This window comes from Eptatretus burgeri, chromosome 15, assembly GCF_056783735.1.
Source record: "Eptatretus burgeri isolate ZD-2024b chromosome 15, Ebu_testis_v1, whole genome shotgun sequence".
Classification (NCBI taxonomy): Eukaryota; Metazoa; Chordata; class Myxini; order Myxiniformes; family Myxinidae; genus Eptatretus; species Eptatretus burgeri.
In genome coordinates, this window is record NC_140975.1 from 1,037,312 (window position 1) to 1,065,104 (window position 27,793).

The following is a 27,793-nucleotide window of genomic DNA, read 5'->3' on the forward strand; positions in this document are numbered from 1 at the left end:
GGGGGAGAACGAACCTTCATGTTTGGGGTTTGGGGGGGGAGAACGAACCTTCATGGTTGGGGGGGGGCGAACCACCTTTGATCTCACTGATGTGGATTTCATGGCTGAGGGTCTAAAACCGGAATCCAAATGGTTAAACTGTGAATGTGAAAACCGGGACTTGATGTTTTGTTAAATCAGTGGATTCCGAACCCTTGAGTTGAAGCGCGGACTCACAAACTATAACATGAATAATACATATTACATCACCATGTTAATTTAATTCCAGTCGCATAACGAACCGGGACAAGCACTTGAGGAACCAAACCAGGGCGACCACCATGGGCTCGATGTTTTGTCCAATCAGCAGTCCGTTTACAACGAGCACCGCGATAACTGCACCAATCATGACGCGCTTTGCAGGGCGTGTCTTTTACTTCTTGACCATTGAAGAGGAGGATTACGAGCTCTGCTCGGCACAACATCACATGACGATCTGTTCGATTTGTTGCGAGTCGAGGTCGGTTGTGTTTCGCTCATTCCGGGTTAAAAAGGACGATCTCGGTGAATTGGAGCTGCGGGGAGTCACGGACGTCGGACGAGGTTAATTAAAAACGAGAACGTTTGCGAATTGGTTTAACGAATTCCAGTGTTTGTTTGAGACTCGGATTGTTATTATTGACGTCCGGTTGGTTTGTATTATAAATAAGGGAGAGATCAAGGAAGGTTTCTCGGTACATTGACTCTCATGATCTGTAACTACAGCACAATTAACCTCTTATCCATATGTGAACTATACTTGCCTTGTATCGTCCCCCTCGCGGATTTGGAGCAAATCGATGTTTAATAAAACGAGTAAACAACACGCTGAGGTATTTGTCTCGTCCGGGGTAATTGGAAATGGTGTAACAGGGACTGTTACTCGGAGCACGGAGTAGGTGTTCAGGGGGAGGGGGTCCGTGGGTTTAATCCGGAGAGAAGGGGCCCGTGGGTTTAATTTGAAGAGGAGGGGGTCTGTGGGTTTCATCCATAGAGGAGGGGGTCCGTGGGTTTAATCTGGAGAGGAGGGGGTCCATGGGTTTAATCTGGAGAGGAGGGGGTCCATGGGTTTAATCTGGAGAGGAGGGGGTCCGTGGGTTTAATCCGGAGAGGAGGGGGTCCATGGGTTTAATCTGGAGAGGAGGGGATCCGTGGGTTTAATCTGGAGAGGAGGGGGTCCGTGGGTTTAATTAAAGACACAGATATCCATTGCACAGACAGATACCTGTGTATGTGAAGGAAAGATTATAATAAGAAGTCTGGGAAGGGTTTTTTGGGTAGAAGGGAAAGGAACAATCCATCACAATGCAAGCTTTTGCGGACGAGGAGGCCATGGGGGGCAGTTTTGGTGTCGTGGGATCGTTCCCCAAACATTACTGCTATGGACCCGAGGAAGCCGAAGGAGAGCCGGGGAGTTCTTGCGACTCAGACAGCAAGCCCCGAATCCTCCTGATGGGTCTGCGGCGCAGCGGAAAGTCCTCCATCCAGAAGGTGATCTTGCAAACCTCATCCTACCATCTCCTTTACAGTACTTTGCTTTTTTGTGTTTTGATCCAGACCTTTTTTGGTGATATCTTGGTTTTTAGAAATACCCCTTTTGGTTTTATTGGTACACCCATATTATCATCCTCTCTACGGTCTCTCGATTACAGTAGATCTCGGCTTAGGTCCGTCGGTCTGTGGGGTCACGATAAGCATATAATGCCTCAAGAACTTCGGGTTTCCCCCCTTTCAGTTTCGTGTGAAACAACAATAGCGACTTTTTTATTTAAAAAAAAAGTAATCATACGTGTTTGTGGTTCATAATTTTTTTGATTTCCAGGAGGGGTGTCCCACAAAATCCACGATAAGCTGTTTATCCACGCTAACACTGCGTTTGTCGAAGGAGGGAAAAGGCCTTTGGGGAGAGGGAATATTGTTGGCATTAATATTGTTTTGTAACAACATTAATATGATATTACCTTTTGTGATTAGAAGCTGCCTTGGAAAATGCCATGATAAGCTATCTATACACCTTAATACGGATTTTTCCCATGCCAGAAAACCCCCTTGGGGACGGAGGGAAACGAAGTCGTGCTAACCTCCGTCGTCTGACCCTGTCAAGTTTGGTTGAGATCGGATAAGTAACGACCGAATGTATCACGGTCAGACAGACAGACAGACAGACAGACACCAAATTGTGTATTTTAGTACGGTTACCCCACGCATGCGAAGTGAAGATTAGGGTTAAGCAATTGGTTCACTTCTCTCTGTCTATCCGTCGGTCCTTCCATCCACAAATGTCAGGTTATGATTGAGGAAAAACTTAATTTCAATTGAATGTTATATTGTTGTGAGGCCGGGTATCAGTGGCGAGCACGACTGCTAGAGGGAGCAGTAGTAGGGAGATTTACTTCCGGTTACGGGTTTGGAGCGTCGAGAGGTCTCCTTGGGGCTCTCTGCTGACGTTCTCAAAGTTAAGTTTCCGGTCGTTACTTGTCCCGTTTTAACTTTAATTTTCTCACCTACATGTTACTGTGTGTTCCTAGTTCGGTTTTGTTTCAAAAATCGTGCTATTTTGTGAGGTTTTGTCGACGTTCTTACCGGGTGTTTGAGGCCGAGGCTTGAGGCCCACCGGTTCCCCTCGGTGTTCGATCGTTTTTTTTTCTCCCCATTACCTTCAATTTCTATCCTCCCCACTTTCCTAACGTCCCCCATTCTCCCAACTAATCTATTTCTTATCTTAAAAAAAAACCAACAACAACAATACGCTACCCTTCTCCCGATTCTGCTTCTTCTTCTTCTTCTTCTTCCTCTTATTCTTCCTCCTCTTCTTCTTCCTCGATTTTTTTTTTTCTACAACACTTCCATGACCTAATCTTTTGAAAACTCTCTCAAACATTAATAATCATAACAAAAACGATCTTATAATGCTTCATTTTCCTCTCTCACACATGTGGTACTCTTTACTGTTTCATAATGCACAACTCTTCTGCTATTTTAACAGACTGCTCTCATTTCGACCTCTCCTTCATTCCTTGCCTAAAAAATCCAACTGTTTCAGCGTTTCTTCTCTCCATTCTCTGAATTCGCCTTTATTGCATCCATCAAGAATTGTGTTAAATCGCATCTCTGACCTAAAACTTCAAAAAAAACCTTGTTTGCTATGAATGTTCGCTTTCCATCAACCATTCTTTTTTTCCAACTTCAGTGCCAACTCACCCCCCTCACCCCTCACTCTCAAAACAACCATCCCACTCTTCTCCTTCCAAACCTCCCTCTCACCTCTCTCAAAAATTCCCCGCTCACCTTTCTCCCAGCTTTCATCCCCCTCACTTATCCTTCTCAAAGTTGCCCCCCCTCTCCTCCACAAAGCTCCCTCCTTCCCCTGCCCTCTCTCCTCCATCTCTTCACTCCACCTCCTCAAATACTCAATTGCCTTCTTCCCCCTCTCTTGTCCCCCCTCTCCCCCAGCACCACAGAGCCTTTTCTCCTCATTCGGCCCGGTCCCCTAGCTGTTCTGCAATCCCCCACACTCTTTCAACAACCCTCCTTACCTCCCCCCGCCTCGTCCCTTGTCCTATCCTCCCCCTCCCCCCCACCCCTGCACCCAAAGCCTCCTCCCCAACCTCTTCATTAAAAGTGTGGACCTCAAACATCCAGGGCCTTCGCTCAAACCTTTCAGATCTTTCCATACAGGATGCCACCGACAAACCAGACATAATCTGCCGAACAGAAACTTTCCTCTCCCAAGACGTGTTTGACTCCCAATTATCTCTCCCCGGTTACTCCCTCCTCCGGTATGACAGACCTGAGCCTCGTCCTAGTGGAGGTGTTGCTCTCTTCATCAAAGACTCTATTCCTCACTCTCCATGCACTACCCTCACTCCCCCACACCCCCAGGGATACCTCTGGCTACGGCTTCCCCTCCACTCCCACCTCATGTTTATATGTGTACTGTACCGTCCACCTAACAGTGATGACTCCATCTACACCTCACTATCCGAAAACATGGACCATCTTCTATCTTCTCATCCAAACTCTCTCTTCCTCTTATGTGGTGACTTCAATTGTCATCATGCCAGTTGGCAAGGTGTGGGTACCTCTCTCACCTGTCATGGCACCTCAGCAAAAGCTTTCTGCGACTCATTGGGACTGACTCAATCGGTCAACTTCCCGACCCGGATCTCAACCAGTGGTACTCCATCTCTTCTGGATCTGATTTTGACAAATTTCCCTGACAATATCTGCTGCTCTTCCCTCCGCTCCAATCGGTTCTTCTGACCACGTCCTTGTCAAAGTGGACATCTCTCTGGCTGTTATCAGAGAACCACCTCACCGCCGTCGAGTCTGGCATTTCACTCAAGTCGACTGGCAGGGTCTCCGAGCAGCCATCAGACTTACAGACTGGTCTCCTATCACTACTTTCTCAAACATCAACTCATCCTGGGAATTCTTTCAAAAAAAATTGCTCTCCCTCATGCACAGATTTATCCCCTCTCGTCTTCAGTTGTCCTACCCTTCCTCCGGCCCTTGGTTTACTGAAGTTTGTGGCGAGGCAGTTGTCCTGAAACAACTTGCCTTTGCCTCATGGAAAGCAAACCCAACTGAGGGCAATCTCAGTTCCTTCCACAAAGCTCGGAACAAGTGTGTATCTACCCTCAGGAGAGCCTGAAAACAACATCTTTCTCATCTCAAGTCTGAACTCTCAAACCTCTCTCCCTCCTCAAAATCCTGGTGGCGTTTAATCAAATCTGTTTCTGGTATATGTTCCCCCTCCATCCCCTCACTTACCTCAAATGGCCGCACTGCTGATACCGCACATGAAAAAGCTGAATGCCTAAACTCGGTGTTTGCAGCTAAATCTTGTGTCCTAAACCCATCACTTTCTCTACCCACCTTACCCAGTCGCACCCAACTGTCCCTGGACTCTGTATCCTTTTCTCCTGACAAGGTGGAGAGCTTGCTTTCAACCCTCGACTCAGATTCTGCAACCGGTCCAGACAGCATCAGCCCACGTGTCCTCAAAGTCTGCTCTTCTGCTCTTGCTCACCCTCTCTCTATTCTATTCACCCTCTCATTTGCTCAAGGTCATCTGCCATCTGCTTGGAAATCTGCAAAAAACACTGCCCTGCATAAAAAAGGTGCAAAAACAGATCCCTGCAACTTCAGACCAATCAGCCTTCTCCCAATCATCAGCAAGGTTATGGAATCCATCATCGCTTCAGACATCAAATCCTTCCTCTTCTCCAATGGCTTGATTTCCGATCATCAATTTGGTTTCAGACCAGGTCACTCTACCCTGGATATGCTGCTTCTGCTATCCCATCAATGGATGGAGGTCCTCAATGCCAGACAGGAAATCCGAGCCATATCCCTGGACATATCACGTGCTTTTGACACAGTCTGGCACCCTGCCCCACTCACCAAACTCTCTTCCCATGGTATCTAAGGCCATCTCCACTCATGGCTCGCAGACTTCCTCTCCTGTCACAGTCAACGTGTGGCCCTGAATGGAGTTCTTTCATCCCCTCTTCCTGTCCAGGCTGGAGTTCCTCAAGGTGGCGTTCTGGGCCCTGTTCTTTTTCTGGTTTTCATCAATGATCTCTCCGACTGGAAAATCCTCTATCTCTTTGCTGATGACTCCACCCTCTGCTGTACCATCTGTCATGCCTCAGACCGGCAAGCAGCAGCTTCTTCGCTCTCTACAGATCTGAATAAAATCACAAACTAGTCCAACATGTGGAACATGTCTTTTTCAATCCAGACAAATCTCACACTCTCACTATGTCTCTTCGAAAGGACCGTTTAGAACCCCCCCCCCAATCCACTTTCTCAACAATCCTCTGGAAGAAGTCTTTTCTTTCAAGCTTCTGGGTCTCACTATCTGCCATGACCTTTCCTGGGATAGTCACATTTCCAACCTCGCCTCCAAAGCCAGTCTCCGAATGGGAATCCTCCGTCATGCAAAGTCCTTCCTCGGCCCTCTTGAGCTCCTGACCACTTACAAAGCTTTTGTCTGTAGCCTGATGGAGTACTGCTCTCACCTCTGGGCTGGTGCTCCTGCCTCCCACCTTTCTCAGCTTCACGCTGTCGAAACCAGGGCATTTAGGATCATCGGCATCTCCCGCAATGAAGCTGAGTCTTTGGGCCTCTCACTCAATCACCGCAGGTTGGTCGGTGGTCTTTCTGTCTTCTACCGTCTCCGCTCCAGCCTTGCCCCCCTGCTCTCTCTGCGATTTGTCCCCACCACATTTCCACAGGGCGCTCAAGGTCCGCCAACAACCCCCTTCTGGTAAAACTACCAAAATCACGAATCACTGCTCACCTTCACTCTTTCATTCCTCTTTTTTCCCGCCTTTGGAATAAACTCCCTCACTCTATTCTTTTTTCCCTCCAGGCTTTCCCACACTCTTCCCTCCAGGCTTTCAAAACAGCTGTTCACCACCACCTCTTATCATCCCCCATCCAAATCCTCGATCTTTTATACCCCCGATAATCCACCCAAGCCCACTTCCTTCATTTCCCCTGCTTTCCTTCCTGAAAGTCCCTGTAATGTCCATCTTCTATTCCCCATGTTCCCCGTCCCATCCCTCTCCCTTCCACAGATCTCCTTATGTGTCTGTTCCCCACTGTTTTGTCCCTCCCACTCCCACCTCTCTTGTCTCATGTTCCCTTGCTGTGCGTTGTGTGTTAGCTCTCATGCGAGCCTCGACAAGGTATACAAAAAAAAGTAGAGTCAGCTCCACCGAACACACCAGAATTGAGGTCGTGCCTTTTGTACAAGTCCGAAAGGCACGGGTCCCTTACTGGACCATGAATCACCAATAATTTGACCACGTGGGATAGGGTCGATTTCCAAACTTCAATATACCTAATTACCCACGCGGTCAAAACTACCGGGGAATTCACACCCTAGACCAGGGGTCACCAACCTTTTTGAAACTGAGAGCTACTTCAAGGGTACTGAGTAATACGAAGGGATTCTTGTTTGATACAAACTTCCTGAATTACATAGTGGCACTGTTCACCTTTAATGATATTATCATTAATAATTATCATAATAAATATTCAATTTTGTGAAGAGAGTGTCTGATCACATGTTAATTATTCCACACAATCATTATTAACAATGATTTACCATGGTAGGAAACACAGATATATTTAAACATGCAACATTATTTATTTATGTTCTCAAATCTATTTCAACATTTGAAAGTCAGAATTATCACATCTCTGATATTTTTGTAAATATCTTTATTGACAGTTTGTATGAATGACCACATTTGTAGCATTTTGTTCAACATCACAGCTGTTATATTTTTGTATGAATCGCGTCTGTAACATTTTTTTAGAAAATCATTAACTCACATCATATCCCATTTGTACTAACCACTAACTTTGTAACATTTTTTAACAAATCATGAACTCTGTCCCATGTCTGTACAAAGTATAATAATATATTATATATAATATTATTATGTAAAATTTAAAAAAGAACATCAACTCTTTCATATTTTTGAATGAATCGGATCACATTTGTGTTAATCACGAAATCTGTAGCATTTTTAACAAAATAACACATCTGTTACACTTTTTGAACAAATTATTTTTCACATTTTTGTACAGTAATTGAGTTTACCATTGCCATGGTGTTTCACTGAAAATATCTGTTCTCTTTCTTTGCCTGTAAATGTCTGTTAGTGGGAAGTCTGACATTGCATGCTGTCCACTAGTGTACTGTAATCTGGGGTATAATTTGACACTGTAACTCTGAGTGAGTCTTGTAGATGTGCATCAGTAAGGCATGTTCTGTGTTTGTTCTTGATGAAGTTCATGTCGGAAAAGGCTGATTTACAGAGATAGGTTGAACCAAAAAGGCAGGCAACTTTCATAGCTGCTGTCCATACACCTTTGTACTTTTCTGTGTCCACAAGGCACCAAAAGTTTGGTGCATCCTGATGGGCTTTGAGGTGGAGGTCATTTTGCAACGTAAGGATTTCAATCTCCACCTGTCCAGCATCCCCGTTGAAGGTTGCATTTAGTTGCATGACATCGGTCACGTAATTCGGCAGCCATATTGTTTACAAGGAATTAAGGCACAGGAGGAGGCCATTCGGCCCATCATGCCTACACCACACCAATACCAGATTTAATCAATCCGTTGATGCCCCCTCCCTTCGTGTGCAGCCATTTTGGCTGCTACACTGGTACTCATTTCGCTGACCTCGGAAGGATGACAGGCTGAATCAACCCCCTGGTGTTGATTCAGCAGCCAACCGGGCTTGAACTCGGGACCTGAGGATCCCAAGCCACCACCCTAACCACTAAGCCAACACCAGGTTTTGAACACCAGGGGCAACAACACCAGGGTTCAACAAAAAAAACAAAAAACTTCTTCTCTGGAGTGGCTGAACAGATTGAGGTGAAACTTTACACGTATGACTGCCTGTCCATGAGGAACAAAGGATTCACACATATGATGCCATTGGTCACATGGTTTGGCAGCCATATTGGATTTACCCTAAAACCTAAAAACCGCCACTCACAAGAAGTCCTGGTGAGGGTTTGCAATCTCTGCTCTTTTTCTTGTGATTGCTGCGACTGCAAAGTGGAAAATCATTTGTATATGAACTTAAAGTGAATACATATTTGCCTTGAAATAGCTCGGTTATGTGCTTGTTTTATAAAATACCACACACACACATTCTGGCAACCTGACTGTTGTGAAATGCAAGCCGTGTTTACAAGCTCAGCTTATTTGATCGGCCAAAGAGTTATGCAAGTTTCTTTTACTGTGGCCCTGCGTTTTAGCATTTCTTTGTAAAGAAACATTTAGCTTTGAAGTTCAATAAATACTCAGAACAGTGTTTGTTTATTTAATGTGCTGCCATTAACAAAGATCCAAAAGTTGGATTTCACTTTTACAAACGCCACACGATGGCGACGAGAGGGGAGGAAGTCAGGAATCCAAGAGTGGAGTTGGCCTTGGATTCCACAGGCAGACAGTTTGGAGAGCAAGGTGGGATGCCAGACTCTATCAAAAGCTCAACATATGTCCCGAGAGACGGCCCTGATCTCATGTCTGATACTGAGGGCCTCCACCATTGTTGGGAGAATCGAAGCAGCATGTCTGATGTTGACTGACCAGGTCAGAATCCAAATTGATTATCTGAAATGAGGCTGTTGGAGAAAAGGAATGATTTTATATCATCTACGATGATGGATTCCATGACATTGCTGATGATTGGAAGTAAGCGAATTGGGCTGTAGTTAAGGGGATCTGTTTTGCACCTTTTTATGGAATGCTGTGATTTTGCTGATATCCAATTTTCCAGGTGGATACAGGAGACCAGCCATAAAGTGCTAACAAAAAAAAGACATGACCCGCGAATCGCGGGGTCCAACAGTGCATATAAACGTGTGTTCCGTTGTCTTAGTTAAATTTGACAAAAGTTTAACATGTAACCTTCACCTCAGAGTGGTCATGCTGAGCACCGCCCGGAGACGATCCGAGACGCATTCCTTGGTGGAGTACTTCGGAGGTTATTAGGGGAAAGTTGTTTTCAAAACGCAAGCTCAATGCAGATGCTGCAGGGAATGTAATGGCAGATGAAGGAACAGCAGGTGGGAACTCATTCATTCATCATTCATTCCTTACACCTTGTGTTCACTCTGTGAGATTGGAGTATCATGTGTTCATGAACAACTATGGAACTTTCTTTGAATCCACTTTCCATCTCATCCCTTCCCGAAAGTGCCCAACTGTGCGGACATCCTCCTGCAGTTGGGTTATTTTTTATTAGGAGGTTGGTGGCAGGATTTGCACTCTGGCCAGCATAAAACACTTCATCCCACAAAACATTCCAGAAGCATAAAAAAATCTGAAAACCCACTCCGTGGGAGTACCAACTGTGCAGCTTCCCTTCGCAGGGCAGCTCACCGGATGACGGGATTGGGGCAAAGCCTTTGGGACCCCCAATCTTTGATGATAGGAGGGAAACCACGGGGTAACATCCCTGGGTCAGATTGCGGGAGAGTGTGTCGGAGTGGTGGTGAGGTGTCGTCCACCAGACGGCGGTCTCCTTGGGTTAACCTGAGACGGTCCCTTCGGGTGGGTTCCTGGAATGTCCGATCATGAAGAGAGGATGATCATCTGAGCTCAAGTGTTTGGACATCGGTATTGCAGCACTCTCTGAGGTTTGGAGACCGGATTGCGGTGAGATCCTGGTGGGTGGTTACACCACCTATTGGTCTGGTCGCTCTGATGGTTACCATGATCAAGGAGTTGCTGTAGCTGTGTCCAATTAGCTGACTCCAATGACAATTGAGGTAACACCGGTCAACGAGTGTATTATGAGACAAAGGATTCATCACTCCATGGGTGTCGTTTCCTTGGTCTCTGTATCTGCTCCGAATGAGGCTAGGGATCTCACCGTGAAGGGCGTATTCTATGCCACGCTTGAGTCTGTGGTTGATCAGTGCCCCAGACGAGATACTCTTCTAGTCTTGGGGGATTTCAGTGCATCAACTGGAACTGATAGGGATGGTTATGAGACATGTGTTGGTCCCCATGGGTCTGAACTGTAAACCTGACTAGCACTAAGTTCCTTGACTTTGCAAGAAGTCATGGACTCAGGGTGGCTGGTTCATGCTGTCAATGCCCACAGGCTCATCGTTGGACTTGGTATTCCAATGCTGGCGGTGTGGCAAAGGAGATTCACCATGTGCTCGATGGGCGCTGGAGGATGATCAACAACTGCAGGGTCTACCAGAGTACTCGGTTCCTCAATACCGCTCACAGGCTTGTTGTAGCAACTCTGACGTTGCACCTTAAATCCGGGAGAATGGTACCATCCCAGCCGAGGCTGGATGTTGGCAAGCTCAAGGATGAGAGGGTAGCTGAGGAGTTTGCGAACAGGCTGAGTGGAGATTTTGGGGGTCTGGGTGCTTTGGGGGATCCTGAAGAGTTGTGGAGTGCCTTCAAGACCACCATCCTTGATGTTGCCAGTGGTTGTCTCAGAACTCACTGGAGGGAGAAGAAGAATTTTGTCTCTCAAGGGACATTGGATATCATTGACCAGTCGCAGGGCCAGGCTGAATGGCAGAGCTGAGCTGTTCATGACAATTGAGGGAGCTGAGGCGTAAAACTCCTCTCCTCAGTGATCTGAGGCGTAAAACTGCACGTGCACTAAGGGTGCACAAGGATGCCTATGTGGAAGGAATCCGTGAGGTGGTAGAGCATCACCTATGGTGAAGTGATTCTCGTCCTGCTTACAGGGGAATGCACGCATTGCGTTCCTCCAAGCCCATCCCTCGGTGCACTGCAGTTGGAGCGGAGGGTGGTGCGCTCTTGACAAAGGAGCCTGAAGTGAAGGCTCGCTGGGCCAGTTATTTTGAGCGGCTGCACCAGGTTGATCCACCAGCTATTGAGTTGGATGTAAAGGGTGTTGCTATCCATATTGCTGACCCTCCAATCTACTGTGGTCCACCTTCGTTTGAGGAAACAGACTGTGGTGAACCAGTTGAAATGGGGGTAAAGCTCCTGGGATTTGTGGCATCCATGCTGAACTTCTCAAGGCTGATGGAAATGCTGTACTCGTATCGTTGCATACAGTTCTGTGCTCTGCCTGGAACACAGGTATCATCCCAACGGATTGGGAGAGGGGCCTTGTTGTCCGCCTCTGGAAAGGGAAGGGTGATCACCAAGACTGCAACAACTACCGAGGGGTGACGCTGCTCTCAGTGCCGGGCAAGGTCTTTGCTCGGATAATTTTTGATAGGGTTCGCCACTATATGCTTGAGCACCAGCAGTCAGGCTTAACACCAAAGAGGTCAACGATTGACCATATCCTTGCTCTTCGGGTTCCTTACCGAACGCAGACGAGAGTTTCAGCAGGGGCTGCTTGCAGTCCATGTTGATCGCTGTAAAGCATGTGATTCAGTGTTTCGGGGATGCCCTCTGGAGGATTCTTGGTCTTCGTGGGGTGCCACCAAAACTGATCAATCTGATGTCTGAGCTATACTCTGGGACTGAGAGAACTGTGAGATGTGGTGATACCATCTCTGACTTATTTCCAGTCTTTACTGGAGTTTGTCAGGGGTGTGTACTGGCCCCCACACTTTTCAGCACTTGTATGGACTGGATTCTAGGAAGGATGTCGGAGATATCAAGCTGCAGTGCATCGTTTAGGAATGTCGAGATCTCTGACCTTGATTTTGTAGATGATGCAGTCATCTTTGCAGAGACTGGATATCCTTTTGGAGGCCCTCGAGGTGCTGATTAGTCGGAGCTGCTGGGATTACGGGTTTCCTGGGTCAAAACTAAGATACAGGCTTTCAATGACATCTTGGATGCTGCTGTCCTGTCTGTACCTGTTTGTGGCGAGGATGTTGAGGTCATGGAGAGATTCACTTACCTTGGCAGTGATATTGTCTCTGCTGGCTGTGAGCCAGAGGTCAACCAACGTCTGGGTTGGGCCTGGGGAGATATGGATTCACTGGATCATGGGGTGTGGTGTTGCCGGTACCTGTACGGGAGGATGAAAGTCCGAGTCTTCAGGTCCTTGGTGCTTCCAGTCTTGCTCTATGGATGTGAGACTTGGACTGTGACCAGGGATCTGAGATGGAGACTTTATTCCTTTGGTACCAGGTCTCGTCAGAGAATCCTTGGCTATTGCTAGTCGGACTTTGTCTCATCACATGTCTCATAACCATCCCTATCAGTTCCAGTCGATGCATTGAAATCCCCCAAAACTAGAAGAGTATCTAACTTGGGGCACTGATCAACTTCAGACTCAAGCGTGGCAGAGAATGCGTCCTTCACGGTGAGATCACTTGGTTATTGCTGGTCGCAACCAACGAGCGGTTGCTGAGAGAGACTCAAATGATATTTGTTACCTGCATAGTCCATGAGCGTCAGCTGTGGCTGTACGGACATGTGGCTCGTTTTCCTGACGCTGATCCTGCTCATCAAATTCTCTCGGCGAGGGAGCCTCGTGAGTGGAGGAGGCCAATGGGCAGACCACGTGCCTCATCGTTGCAGAAGATTGATCAACATCTCAGGGAGATGGGGATGGGCCAGGTGTCTGCCTGGGGGATGGCTAGACGGAAGCCATTGGAGTACCGGCGGAGAGTGGACGCAGCGACGCACTACTCTGGCACATGTTCCTATACCTAACCTGACCTGACCTGACCTCCATCCATCCATCTCCTCCATACATCTTTCCTTGCCTCCATCCCTTCTCCCCATCTCTTTGTTTGTCCTCGCTCCACCTATCCTCCTCCTTCTCTATCGTCCCTTTCTTACTCCTCTTCCAACTTTCGTGAAGTGATAAACAATGGGTGGTTGTGATAACTTCCCACAGTTGGTTGTGTTGTGGTTTGAAAGTGGTTATGTTATGTTATGTTATGTTGTGTTGTGGTGTTTGTGTTGTGTTTTGATCCCGGAATGTTGGGGAATTTGCGTGTTGGGTGGATGGGCACTTTTTTGGCAGTCGGGGCTGCTGGGTTCTATTCTGCGGTTTGAATTTTGGGATTTGGCTCTGGTTGAGAGATTTTTGTGGCTTCTCGCATTTTGGCTGTAAAACATGTGCTGAAATTAAATAAAAGCACAAAACGCTGGCGTCTCTGGTCGTTTATATGCATTGCAGCTCGGGTGTGATGGGCCCGAGGCCCTAGGTTTTGGGGTTTGGGCTTGGTGGCAGGTCTGGCTGCTGGAGGGCTGAACGTTTGTCTGGCTGGCACATTCTCTCACACTCCGGGTGTTTCCAGGCAGTGTGTATCCTGGAACGGCCTACATGTCCCGATTTCTTTCAATGAAGAATGCTCCAGTCAGCTTACCACCACTTAGAGGTTTAAATGACTTTCTCTTCATTTTAAAACTCCTGACCACTTACAAAGCTTTTGTCCGTAGCCTGATGGAGTACTGCTCTCCCCTCTGGGCTGGTGCTCCTGCCTCCCACCTTTCTCGGCTTCACGCTGTCGAAACCAGGGCATTTAAGATCATCGGCATCTCCCGCAATGAAGCTGAGTCTTTGGGCCTCTCACTCAATCACCGCAGGTTGGTCGGTGGTCTTTCTGTCTTCTACCGACTCCTCTCCAGCCTTGCCCCCCCTGCTCTCTCTGCGATTTGTCCCCACCACATTTCCACAGGGCGCTCAAGGTCCGCCAACAACCCCCTTCTGGTAAAACTACCAAAATCACGAATCACTGCTCATCTTCACTCTTTCATTCCTCTTTTTTCCCGCCTTTGGAATAAACTTCCTCACTCTATTCTTTCCCATTCTTCCCTCCAGGCTTTCAAAACAGCTGTTCACCACCACCTCTTATCTTCCCCCATCCAAATCCTCGATCTTTTCTACCCCCGATAATCCACCCAAGCCCACTTCCTTCATTTCTCCTACTTTCCTTCCTGAAAGTCCCTGAAATGTCCATCTTCTCTTCGCCATGTTCCCCGTCCCATCCCCATCCCTCTCCCTTCCACAGTTCACCTAATGTGTCTGTTCCCCACTGTTTTGTCCCTTCCACTCCCGCCCCTCTTGTCTCATGCCTCCTTGCTGTGAGTTGTGTGTTTGCTCTCATACGAGCCTCGACCAAGGTATACAAAAAAAAAAAAAAAAAAAAACACTCCAAGTGCGACAGTAAAAACCATGCTTTCTCCACATACAACCACCGTTGCGCCAGGCAGGAAAGAGCTGCCCTCGCCCCCTCCCTGCGGAAATGATGCAACACATGGACAGAGCATGGATATGCATGAGGCAAAACATGGGTGGATCATAAATATACATTCAAACTTGGTTCCATCACAGTGTGTGACCCCTCTGAGAGATCCAGTTCCAGAACAGGTAAATAGGGTGGCAGCCACAGTTTGAGTTGCCTACCTCAAAGGAAGCCCATGTTGTAATCTCTTTAAAAATGGTACATGCTGTTTGAAAGTGATGGGTGGTTTTGCTATCCTGTTTGAATATGCTGTTTAACATACCCCATTTCATTCAATCCTGTACTAATGCCAGCAGATGGGACCATCCCCCCCGCTTACCATCAAGTCCCCTTCCCAAATGCAAGTTGAAAACCCCCCCCCCTCCCTTCAAGTCCTGCAACCAAATGCAAGTCCATAACAACCCTTCCCCAACCCACTTCACCCTCCTTGCTCTCCCATCCTCTTTGCTCCCACCACCTCCTCGCACTCCCGACCTCCTGTAGTGTGTAGCGACGTACGGTGAAGTGTCTCCCTGTCCTCCCCTCTTCATTGCCCCCCCCGCTCTTCATCACTCCTTCCCCATTCCTCGCTCTCACCTCCAAACTCCTCTCCTCTCTCTCTCCCCTCTCCCGTCCCCTTTCTTTCCCCACCCCTCCACCCTCCTCGCTCCCCCGATTGGACCAACAGAATCTTGAAGGGCAAGTTTTTGGCTGCACAGTACTCCTTTACCTGTGGCACAAAATGATAGTAGTCAGCCCTAAAAGATGACCAAGTTGATCCATGCTTTTTTGCTGGACTTCCAAATAACTGTCAGTGAGGCCTTGATGATGCCCTTCAATGCAGAAGGTTTTCGGAGGGGAACACCAGTCAGGGTTTCAGCGGGCAATTCCCAACAGCATTGGCCCTAAGCAAAAGGGTTATCTTGTCCTTGGCAGCCTTGAACCCAAGCATTGACTTCTCTTTGGCAATGTACATATGGTCCAGCATTTTCTTCCAATAGAAGCCTGTCTTTTTGACATTAAACACCTGCTGAGCACTGATTATACCCCCTCCCCTATTATTTCAAGTGACGTACTCGGGGAAATTACTTGCTGCCTCAATGTCAGCACGAGCAGCCTCCCCACTCCCTTTAATATTATGCAAATTTGCTCTTGCTTTAAAACGATTGAACCACCCTTGACTAGCGACAAAACTGTCACTTTCACTAGTATAGAACCTTCAACGTCCTGGTCATGTTTGGTCTTGAGGTCTGCACAAAGGCTCCCAGCCTTTCCCTGAATGAGCACAAGGCGAAGCGGCATGCAACGCTGATTTTGGTCTTCCAACCAAATGACGAGAAGTTTTTCCTTCTCAGCAATCACCAAACTCTTTTTCGTTGCATTGTGTGGAACCCTTCACATGGTTAAGGATTTTCTGCCTGTCCTTTATGATTGTGCCCACAGTCGAACGATAAAGGCCCAAGTCTCAACGAATTTTCGATGGCGTTTCCCCTCCATCCGAACGCTTGAAAATGTTCAGTTTCATTTCCATCGTAATGATCTTGTGCTTCTTAGAAGGGACACCTCCTTTCACATCACTTTTGCGTTTCTCTGCCATGATTACAAGGCAAACAATGTCAAGAGATATGCGAGTGCAGTAACAATACCACGACAGTACACCACACAAACTAAAATGCGAGGAGAAGTCAAGGAACGACCTCCATGCTCGACTTGATGTATTGCTATGCATGTTCAGTTTCGAAGTTTGAATGATCGTACGCAAATCGGACCGCCATAAATAATTATTTTTGATGTGGAGTCGTACGCAAATTGGACGTCCGTAAGTCGACGACTCCCTGTAGTTGGTCGAGCGGGCCCAATTGTTGCATAACTTCCAGCAAGCTACAATCTGGCAATTTACCCACAGCTACCTTACATCACCATCAAAATGGAAAGAATAAGTCGACACCAATGCGTTTTCATACATGTATTCATTCAATGAGGCACACATGTATGTACAGGGCACGTATGCATTTCCCGTATCCCCTAATCGACACTCGTACCCTCAGATCCTTGTTCAATCACTTAGCAGCTTTACATTAATATAATGTGGCGCCAATCATGCATCCACGGGGAAAAGAGAGCTTCCTTCCTTCCATATGAGTGCTGCTTCATCAGGAAGAAGATTACCACACTGCGGTTGCAGGCATGGAACAGTGCCAATACAACCATTTATACCAGTGCACTGGTACTTGTTTTGCCAACCTCTGAAGGATGAGAGGCTGTCAACCCCACCTGGTGTTAATTCAGTTTCCAATGAGGCTTGAACTCAGGACCCGAAGATCCCAAGCCAGCCACCATAACCACTCAGCCAACACCAGCTGGGTGAGAGGCAAGATGAGATGCGAGGTAAGAAAGAAGAAGATCGGTACATCATGTCCCTGCACATCTTGCACTACCCCGGTTGAGCTAGTACTGCAGATGGTCTTATGGCCTGGATCCCCTCGCACTCTGCTCTTGGTCCTTCCTGCATAACACCGACACAGCATGCCTCTGCATGAACCGTCTATGGCACAAACTTGATGCAGGCTTTTTGTCAGGAAAACACTTGAGGTGTGCGAGGCATAGTGGGGCCAGTTATGCAGCCAGACGGCGGGAGTGCAACGATCAATAATTAATCTGAAGGTACACAAGGGCGAGAGGTGTGTGCGTGCGTGCAGTCTGGTCACTTCGAACAAACTCGGGGACTGTGTTTGTTGGAAGGTGAGGCCAATGTTGTCTCGTGTATGTGTCCACATGATTTGTGACGCAGCTGTACCATGAGCTTTACACCCTGTACAAAAATAAACAAAATGTTAAGGTGTCATGATTTCAAACCCATGACACATCTTGGACCAGTGAAAGAATAACAGTGTTCATTGTGAGGAATTATAACTCTGAAGATGTTTAAATAACTAGCACAGCCTGTGTGGTTTGTGTCTTTTGGTGTGTAGGCCTCGGAAGTTGCAGACATTGGTGACAATTAAGGAATGTGGTTGAAAAAGTCATGCGCATGTTTCACCACAAATTGCATGGTGATTTATTGTTGGTCTCATCTTGTTTCTAGGTGGTGTTCCACAAGATGTCTCCGAATGAGACGTTATTCCTTGAAAGCACTAACAAGATCTATAAAGATGACATCTCCAACACATCCTTTGTGAATTTTCAAATATGGGATTTTCCAGGACAGATAGACTTCTTTGAACCCGCGTTCGACTCCGATATGATCTTCACTGGAACCGGCGCCCTCATTTTTGTCATCGACGCCCAGGTGAGCCCGGTGCCGACACCAGCCGAACCGTGATGTCGCTTTGCCGCCACACTAACGCGCCATTGGCCGTCATGATGTGAGCTCGTGTCCTGGTTTGCTGACGTGGTGCACATCGCGGCCGAAGGATGGGGAAGGTTGACTGTTCCCTCCAGTGGTGGAAAAGCGATAGCTGCCGTGTTTTTGTTAGTGTGACTCTCACGTGTGTGCAGCCATGTTGTAAGTTGTTGCAGTGACTTTTTTCACTTCCCATGTGTGTTTAATTCTATTTTAATAACCTCTGTATGTAATTGGAGAATGCTTTTTCCATCGAACTTTATGTCAAACCCTGTTCTTCCTTCGCTTTCCTTCAGGATGACTACATGGAGGCACTCAAACGGCTCCACCAGACGGTCTCTCGGGCGTACAGGGTCAACACGGCCATTCGCTTTGAAGTTTTTATCCATAAGGTGGACGGCCTGCTGGATGACCACAAGATTGAGACGCAAAGGGATATCCATCAGCGGGCGAACGACGATCTCGCCGATGTGGGTTTGGAGCAGATTCACCTCAGGTATGGTGCAACGTTGAATGTGGGCTCGAGGGGCTTGCAGCTCAGTATTGGAGCAGTATGTTATCTGACAGGTTTCAGATGGTTAACATGTGTAAAAATGTCATTTTGATATTTGCTCATTTGTGTCTCATGTACTAAGCCTCTTGAAAGCCTACCTGTTCAATGAAACCTTTTCTCTCCCTGTCTGGAATTTTGAACCCTCTTTTCTCCCCAGCTTTTACCTGACTAGCATCTACGACCATTCAATTTTTGAGGCCTTCAGCAAGGTGGTGCAAAAACTGATCCCTCAGCTACCCACCTTGGAGAACCTGTTGAACATTTTCATATCGGTAAGAATGTGCTCTTCACATGTTCATCACTTTACTTGATGTCAAACTAGTCGGTGAATTGGATCGACCGTAAGGTGAAGAGATTAACCACCCTGGGAAGTGAAGCGGCGTTTCGACTGTCAGCCCTTCGTCAGACAAAAAAAGGATCTTTTTGTTTTGTTCTCTGACAAAGTGCCAGTGCTCATCGTCGGCCACCATCTCACTTCCCGCAGCAGTTAACAAACTCTAATTGGACTTGATTTTATAAAATCCATTGTTCGAATGGGTCTGTTGCTGCAGACCGACGTGAACCTTCATGAGTATTCCGTTGTTTCATGAATTAGCTTTTGTATTTTTCTACCTTTCCTTTTGTGGTCGTGTCCTTGTAATTAATTTTTGAATGTTTGACCAATTACAGAAACATTTGAACGTGTTTTGGGTAAATGTATGCCTGCCGTTTGTACCCTCGAGCCCCATTGTAATGATGATGCGACTGTCCTGTAGGTGGTGTAATGTACACTGCATTAATGGATTGCACCAAGTGTTGGGATTGAGGAGCTAAACTCTAAAGCATAGGAAATCTCTCCCAAGTGCTGTTCACACTATTTGGGGTACAGTTAAAAATGAATTCCATTTTGGTCTAAAGTATCGGTTTTAATCTCGCGGTGTTTATCGTTGACTTAAGGGCATACTGTATATTGCACCGTTTGTGCACAGCGGCTCAATACCTAACCGTCAGGTTCGTAACGTGGCAGCCCTTTTTTAACTGCAATGTACCTCTGGCCATCATTGAGTGTTCTGATTGTTGATCATTGATGGAGAAAAGGTGAAACACAGCGATTGTTTGCACGAGTGGTGTGCCAGACGTGTTGGGAAAGGGCTGTTCAAATGATCTCCAGATTGCATTGTTGGGCACACCGTGCTGTCCTCCAGTGCGTCATACCGTTTGGCGTCATAACTCGTCTCATTTCCCCCCCCCTCCCCCTTTACTCCCAGCCCTCATGGACTCTGCTTTTGATCACAAATCTGATCACTTTTCTTTCAGAACTCTGGCATTGAGAAAGCGTTCCTGTTTGACGTCGTGAGCAAGATCTACATAGCAACAGACAGCTCCCCCGTGGACATGCAGTCCTATGAGCTTTGCTGTGACATGATCGACGTAGTCATCGACATCTCCTGCATCTATGGGTAATGCAGTCGTTTTCCACCCTCACCAAGATGATTGTTCCTTCCGATTAAAATGTAGTGGGTGGGTTGGTGGACAACAGTCTAAACAGGAAATTTACTTGTACACATGTTCAGCTTGTATTGTGAAGCTTTGCAGATGTGATTTCACTCGGGTGCCTTTACCAAACGTACCCATTTTTTTAAGCTGCTAGATTGTTCTTCGCTTGCTTGTGTTGAACTGGAGACAAACAACCACTCTTCTATGCTTAGTGGTGTTTGGTAACTCATCGTTGTTGACCAGAACGAAAAACGTACAAACTAAATGTATTTGTGACCACCTTGCACGCTGGCAATTGCCGTGAATCTATCTCCTTGCTGAACCGCACAATGTTGCCTTTGGTTTGCTCGGGCAGGTTGAGGGAAGACTGTGGTGGTAATGTCGGCGGTGGCGGAGGCAGTGCATACGACAAGGACTCCATGGCAATTATAAAACTCAACAACACGACCGTGCTGTACCTCAAGGAGGTCACGCGCTTCCTGACGCTCGTATGCATCCTGCGGGAGGATAATTTTGAGCGAAAAGGTGCGTGCACACAATGTAGACTCTTGGTTATGTAACTGTGTCGTCTCGTCCACTTGCTTAACACGGGGTGAAGTTGAGAAGAGGAAAAGGCAAGGGAAGGGGAGCAGAGTGGGGCAAAGGGGATCCCATTTGTAGACATATGTGTTTTGCTGACAATGATTCTCACCATCACCCTCGGCAGGCCTCATTGATTACAACTTCCACTGCATCCGTAATGCTATCCACGAGGTGTTTGAAGTGCAGATTGACATACCAATGCTCAACACGCCCGAGATGCCCGATGGCAAGGCGTTTGTGCACAACGGTCTGCTCGAGTGATTCCTGGTGACTGAAAAGCATCAGCATGAACTAAAGTCGGCCAGGTGTTCTTGGCCGTACGCAATGTTTCTTCCACAACATGATTCCCTTACTTTGACTTGTGGCTTGTACATGTCACATGTTCCAATTTGCTTCACGCTGAACAAACCAACGTCAAAAACCGACAGCAGTTCCACTCCGAGCCTCAATTGTACAATCTCTTGTCCATGAGCTGTTCAGCCCTTCTGCTCTTCCCGCACGATCATTTGTTGTCGAAGATGAACTGTCGAGATAAAACCATCATCTGACTAAACATTTGGTCAGACCTTGTGCTTATCGCCACTCTTTTGCTTCTCTTCGCCTGAAGTCTTCAGAAACCTGACTGCGATGGTCAGGAATTCTTGTTGCCAAATGCTGTAAGGTTCTGCATGCCTGACGGGTCAAAGTTGAGGGTACCTTTGCGCTTGGACTGGTGTTGCCAGATGGTCATGCATAGACAGTTACCGTGGTTTGTCTGTTCAATGCGATCTCCACGGAACTCGTTTGCACGCACCATTTCCTGTTCATACCACACTATGGATTTGCTGTTCTGGGGATTCCGCTGTTTCCGAATGTGAAGGACAAGGTTTCTGTGATTCATTCTGCACTTTTTTGATTTTCTTGGCAAATGCTAATCAGTTTTGGCTTTTTATCTTTGCTGGAGGCTTTGTACCAATAATGCTGCATTATAAAGTGAAGTCACGTGATGATTGCACAACCTGCCTTTTGATTTGGAAATCACGGATAGTTCAGAGGTTGTAATTTTTAAAAATGATCAAGGCGAAGGGTGGACAATCCTTATAAGGTAGCTTTACTTTACTGATTTTCAGAAATGGAGTTGGTGCTGTCACATGGCCAGATTTGAGTGACATAGCTTCAGTTAAACACTGCATCTGGCATGGCCTGCTTGTAAATAACCAAGATTTGGATGAAGTTTGAATTCTAAATGACACCGCTTGCTTTGGGGCTCAGTAACATTGAGCCTCCTCTCGCTTAACTGTATATCTGGTTCTTTGAGATTAAAGCTCTTCTCGAGGCCCTTGGTTTCTTGGTGTGGCTGATGTCAAGATGGCAGCTATTGAAGCGATTCTTCCTGGTCTCTTGATTTGTCACGATGTGAACGGTTACAGCATTTTCGCTAATCTTTGATCCTAAAATCACATGTCTACTCATCAATTGTGAGGTGCTTGAAGCATGATGGTGATTGTGTCTGTTAGCACAAACAGGTGATCACGCATGGCGGCCTCCCCTGGCCATGCGGTGGATTTGCCCGATTTTTTACCAATTGACTGATCTCCTTGATCTCCTCGGCAATCTACTGTATTTAGCACTAAAGTGAGTTTTCATAATAATACTGTAGTCTTGTATGATGGCACCTAAATCCATTTCATCTATGCCTTGGTTTTTTTTTTTTTAATGGTTTCTCTGAAGGCAGCACAAAATAATTTCTGCTTTTACCTGACACACCTGTCACCTCCATTTTCACTTTGGCCTCGATTGTAGTTCGTCAGGTGGTCGTAATGGTTCGTAGCATCAAACCGCCAGTAACCCCGGTTCTTTTTCAGTACCATGCAGTTTGCTCTCACACTAGTTTTGGGGAGGGGATGAAGCACAGAGTCAGCAACATGGCCTTTCCTGTTTTTGCAAACTGTTGCCTTTAATTAAAATTCTTAAACATCCCCCCCCCCAAAAAAAAATCTAAATGCTTTTCCAATTTCCTGCACATGAACAATTACCCTTGCATGTAGGATAGAGTGATAATGAAGCAAATGTCATCACTGCCAGACTCCACCATTCACATTATTTAATGATGAGACGTAGCAGCAGAGCTGCTGAGAAGAGTATACACAATGGGTTAGGGTGTGCTGTCCATCAACCATCATGCATTGCTTCCTGATGATGCCTTGGTCGGGCTCCGTATACCAGATCCACCCGCCAGGCCGAAGGCCCCCACCGTGCACCGGCATGCAATTTAGCCTGATTATTTGGAAAGGTAGCAGGAAATTGATAAACTCTTCTCTGCTCTCTAATGGCTGTGTAATCTGATGCATCGCCGTGATTGTGAAGCACCAGGAAATTTTGGGGGTTTTTTTTGTCTGAAGCAACATAACCCGATGAAGCAGGATGGTGAAAACCAGACTGCTCGTAGCATCTTGACTTCAACAAATGTTGTTGAAAATCTGAATATTCAGACCATTTCAATGCGAAACTCATGTTCTGAGCTCCATGTCGAGGTAAAACATTCAAGTCGACATCAGTCCATTAAGAGTCGAGTGACTCCCCCCCCTCCCCCCCCCCCCGAGGAAAGGAGGTGAGAGATGTAAAAGGACTGCTTCGTGATCCTGTAAATCTGCTACAATTGGTCTGGCCCTTCAGATGGTGCTGTTTGCTGCGGAGCAAGGCTGGTGCTGATGAGCTCCAAAGTGCGTTGGTAAATGGGAGAATGGCGTCCCTCAGGCTTGCAGACATTCAGATGGTCCACCGGTACCGTCTCAAATTCACCGACACCTGGGTCTGCAAATTCCGCATGACGCACAGTTTTAGTCGGGGCTCGAGTGCACAATGGTTTTTCTATAAATCGATGAATAAGTTATCACATTCACAGGAACTGCAGGAAAAATATCATGAGAACATGGGTGAGGTCTTTGGTAACGGCAAATTTGATTGGTTGTAATGACAAAAGGCCGTAATAGTTTGTCCAAGTACGACTAAACGGAAGCGTTTTGAACGTGCGAAGGTGATTTGTGTTCTCTCTCGTGTTCAAGTATATAATTACATTAATTCATTCTGGTATTTTACCACCACTGATGCAGCGTCTTTTACACCACCCAATCGAACATGTTACATTCGTTATTCATGCCCGTTTGTGTCCTTTATGACATCCTTTAAAACGGTAAGTTTCCCATTTGGAATGATTTTCAATTTTATTTGACTGGCAAGCAGATTTTATTTTTATTTTTTTATAAATCTCACCCATTTCTGAAGGAAGCGGTTCAGTTTGGCATTTCCTTCTCATAATCCAAGGCAGCTTGAGCTCCCCTTTGTGTCAATTCAATGCCTGCACTGCTGAAAATCTTTGAAAGACGGATGGATAGACTTAGGAATTATTAAAAGCAGCTGTAACACTTAAAAATTCTCACCCTGTGTCTGCGCAGGTGTGGTCAGGACAAATTCAGAGCCAAAGTAGAGTAAAAGGGCAGGTTTGTTTTCTGATTTGTGTTCAAAATATATCATTCAATTGAAATCAATTTACTCCTTGATCATAAAATGATGTTTGTAGATGGACAGAGAATCAGACAAACGAACCAATTGCTTGACCCCATTTTTCGCTTTGCGTGCACGATCGTTCGTTCGCTCGCCGAGCGCGGGCGGCTCCGATCGTTCGTTCGCTCGCCGAGCGCGGGCGGCTCTGATCGTTTGAGCGTGGGCGGCTCTGATCGTTCCCTCGCTCGCCGAGCGCGGGCGGCTCCGATCGTTCCCTCGCTCGCCGAGCGCGGGCGGCTCCGATCGTTCGTTCGCTCGCCGAGCGCGGGCAGCTCTGATCGTTCGAGCGTGGGCGGCTCCGATCGTTCCCTCTCTCGCCGAGCGCGGGCGGCTCCGATCGTTCGAGCGCGGGCTGCTCCGATCGTTCCCTCGCTCGCCGAGCGCGGGCTGCTCCGATCGTTCCCTCGCTCGCCGAGCGTTCCCTCGTTCTACCAACTTTGGTGCAACTTCATGTGAAAAATATTTATTAAAATTGTTGTACGACCTTAGCACTTGTCGGACCAGGAAATCATTAGTTTACGCAAAACGTAAAGTTGCAGCAGGTTGGCAGTGAAATGTTAAACTTGCATTACTTACAAACAGCATGGCCAATACTCTACATCTCTAATTGGTGATTGTTGTGTAAAACAAACAGCAATCAGGAAAATCAATTCCACTTGCTTAATCATTAAATATTGGCAATGTCCTTGCATCAGCAAATTGAACAAACTGAGCTAGTATGTGTGCTGATCAAATAGTCCACAGAAATTAACAGATGGGTGGAAATCCAACAGCATAACAATCTCAATGTTTAACCTGAAATTTCATTCTTACATGAGCAATGGATCTTCCAAACCACAATGATCCTGACCAAAACATTCTGTTGCAAATCATTACTCCACCATGGCTTGCTGCAACGATCTTTTTTGATTTTATTTTTTATACTTGCACGTGCACTCATGAGTTGTGAGTACATGTTGTGCAGATCACAAGCATATGCAAATAATTTCAAGACTAGAATCCTCTCTTAACAACCAGAAGAATATAATTAAAGTGAAATAACATAGAGTTGAAAAGTTTGGAAAAAAAATTCTGGAAATGTACCGCCGTTGATGCAGTGTCTTACACACCACCTAATTTAACGAGTTGCATTCGTTCTTCGTGCCTGTTGTTTGTGTCCTTTATGTAGTCCTTAAACAGCGATTTGTGTTAAAAATACAACATTCAATTGAAATCAAGTTGTTCCTCGATCATAAACCGACGTTTGTAGACATACACAGACAGGTAGACAGAGTGAACCAATTGCTTAAGCCTACTGTTTGCTTCATGTGCATGGGGTAATTAAGCTCATGCACCCCCACAAACCAGCAGGTTGGTTGTGGGGTAAGTGTGTGCAAATGTGATGTTCTGGTAAAGGCAAGGTGGGACCTGCAGATTCAGTAGAAACTATCAAAGATCGTAGCATCCCGAGTGTGGTGGGCTGCGTCTCGCCAAAACTCAGCACCCTTATTCCACGAAGCCGCACCAACTCCGTAAACTGCTTATGGAGATCCCGCAGCATTGCGGAGTCTGGATGGTTGCAAGAGAAGGTAAAAGGGATGGAGGACATTGTTGCCTTTAGTTGAAAATGCAACCCTTTTTGAAACCATCTCTATATCTCTATATCTCCATATCTTAATATGGATACAAACAAAGACGACATAATAGTGATCGAAGCTTTTCGTGCTGCACTCTTCAGAGTAACAAGGACAAATGTGTCCAAGAGCTGCGTCCTAAAGGTTTTGTCTTCACCAGAAGAACAAGAAGAGGAAGAAGAAAAAAAAACTTCAGATATTTCGTCACGTGCCTTGATTGAGCCAATAGTGAGACCCGTCATGGACGATCGTCGTTCATGACGAGAAAATAGTGTATTTACGAATTTACAATACATTAAATGGAATAATCTTTAAATAGTAACGTGAACGTTTCGAAACTTTAAAGCAAATGTCCGAATATATTTAAAAGTTCATGATAGACGCTCTCAAAAGGCACCCTCAATGTGAGGATGTGTACAAGTGTTTAGTGTTTAAGGAGATCCGGATCCTTAATAAAAAAGAGCCGAGTCCTAAAGGTTTTGTCTTCACAAGAAGAAGAAGAACAACAAGAACACGGAGCTCTCTTAGAGCCACGTCTCGCTCTAAATGTGAAGTTCATGTGCTGATCGCACCATGGACAGTATGGACATCCAGAAAGACGAAACCAAATTTAAACATCTGGGTGGTGTAACGGAACATGATCGCACGCCTCAGATGGAAGGTCAGATTGTCAAACGACTGTTGCAGCTTCTCAAACGCGGAGAACTATCAAAGGAGGTGGACGACAGAATTAAACCTGTTGGAGCCCAACGTCCAAGAATGTACGGCCTGCCGAAGATTCACAAGGAGAATATCCCTCGAAGACCAATACTGTCCATGGTGCGATCAGCACAACATGAACTTGCCAAGTGATTGGGAGAGGTACTGCTACCAGTATTGGATTCACTTTCTCATTTCGTGGTTAAGGATTCATTCACATTTGCAGAATCAATTAGAGCTAAAAGACCAACAAGTGAAGACAACATCATGGCATCCTTTGATATTAAAAGCTTGTTCACAAATGTCCCATTGACTGAGACGATTAAGATATGCGCACGTTTGCTGTATTGCACCGATCTGGAACAACCGATGATCTCGGAACACGTCTTCGTGGAATCAATGAACACAGCAACAAGGGAGGTGGAATTCAGTTTTAACCACATGATTTATGTTCAAACGGACGGTGTGGCCATGGGTTCTCCATGAAGCTTACAAAGATATTTGCAAGAGCTGGGCCATCATGAAATGCAGAAACTGACTGGTCGGCAAGGGGTCGATTTCCCCCATCGTATACTATCGGTATGTTGATGACATTTTTGCTTTTGTTTGAGTCTCGGACGGCATGTGACAATTTCCAGGCATGGCTCGACACTCTCCATCCAGCGCTGAAGTTTACCACGGAGCTGGAATCGTCAAACACGTTACCGTTTTTGGACCTGTTGGTTGAGAGATCCAACCTTGGTCTCACAACATCCGTCTTCCAGAAGCCGACTTTCACAGGGCAGTATACTCGGTGGAACTCGTGCAGTTCTACGAGATACAAAATTGCCTTGATCAATATCCTGGTTAACAGAGCACACAGGATTTGTTCATCTTGTAATCTTCCTGCTGAAATTGACAATCATGAATATACTCGGTGAAAATGGTTATCCTGAGCATATAGTTAAGAGATGCATACACAAGGTTCTAAACATGACAAGAGATCGGAATATTGGTCCGGACAAATGTCCAGTCTATATCAGGATGCCCTGGAAAGGGCAATCATCACGAAGGTTTGAAGTACAAATCAAACATATTGTGTCCAACACGTTTCTGGCTGTGCAACCCCGAGTTTCTGGCTGTGCAATCAAAGGGTGGAGGAGCTCATTGTGAGCAAACGGCCATCCATATCTAGTGCCCAACTGTGTCTGCGGACATCCTCCTGCAGTTGGGTTACTTTTTATGAGGAGGTTGGTGGCAGGATTTGCACTCCGGCCACCGTAAAACCCTTCATTCCGCAAAAACGCA

General features: G+C 46.4%; 2 protein-coding genes across 6 annotated transcripts in view; one reads left to right on the forward strand and one right to left on the reverse strand.

The window, feature by feature from the left end:
- The first annotated feature begins 442 nt into the window (after positions 1 to 442).
- RRAGC (Ras related GTP binding C) lies at positions 443 to 21,969 on the forward strand. Of its 3 annotated transcripts, none has more exons than XM_085858498.1 (7): positions 443 to 582; positions 17,783 to 17,986; positions 18,337 to 18,536; positions 18,751 to 18,865; positions 19,890 to 20,032; positions 20,425 to 20,594; positions 20,776 to 21,969. In XM_085858498.1, exons 2-7 carry the CDS (start codon positions 17,798 to 17,800, stop codon positions 20,910 to 20,912), a joined length of 954 nt encoding a protein of 317 aa, XP_085714624.1. In that variant the 5' UTR covers positions 443 to 582; positions 17,783 to 17,797; the 3' UTR covers positions 20,913 to 21,969. The 3 variants fall into 3 exon arrangements, with proteins under 3 accessions (XP_085714624.1, XP_085714622.1, XP_085714623.1); XM_085858496.1 differs by lacking the exon at positions 443 to 582 and adding an exon at positions 1,064 to 1,509; XM_085858497.1 differs by lacking the exon at positions 443 to 582 and adding an exon at positions 9,595 to 9,624.
- A 750-nt stretch (positions 21,970 to 22,719) lies between these two features.
- SERAC1 (serine active site containing 1) overlaps positions 22,720 to 27,793 on the reverse strand; it is a 35,705-nt gene continuing 30,631 nt past the window's right edge. For 2 of the 3 annotated variants that reach the window (XM_085858494.1, XM_085858495.1), the window contains exons 16-17: positions 25,602 to 25,742; positions 22,720 to 23,444 (exon numbers count right to left, since the gene is read on the reverse strand). In XM_085858494.1, coding sequence (XP_085714620.1) covers positions 23,284 to 23,444; positions 25,602 to 25,742 — 302 coding nt within the window. In that variant the 3' untranslated portion in view covers positions 22,720 to 23,283. Of the gene's footprint in view, positions 23,445 to 25,601; positions 25,743 to 27,793 lie in introns of those variants that run through there. The other variant, XR_015052056.1, reaches the window with a different exon arrangement.

Excerpts from the sequence above, each read along its gene's own strand:
- RRAGC (XM_085858496.1), top strand. The coding sequence starts at position 1,324 with ATGCAAGCTTTTGCGGACGAGGAGGCCATGGGGGGCAGTTTTGGTGTC. Across the intron at positions 1,510-17,782 it reads GAAAGTCCTCCATCCAGAAG|GTGGTGTTCCACAAGATGTC; the intron begins GTGATCTTGCAA and ends TCTTGTTTCTAG. Across the intron at positions 20,595-20,775 it reads GGATAATTTTGAGCGAAAAG|GCCTCATTGATTACAACTTC; the intron begins GTGCGTGCACAC and ends CACCCTCGGCAG.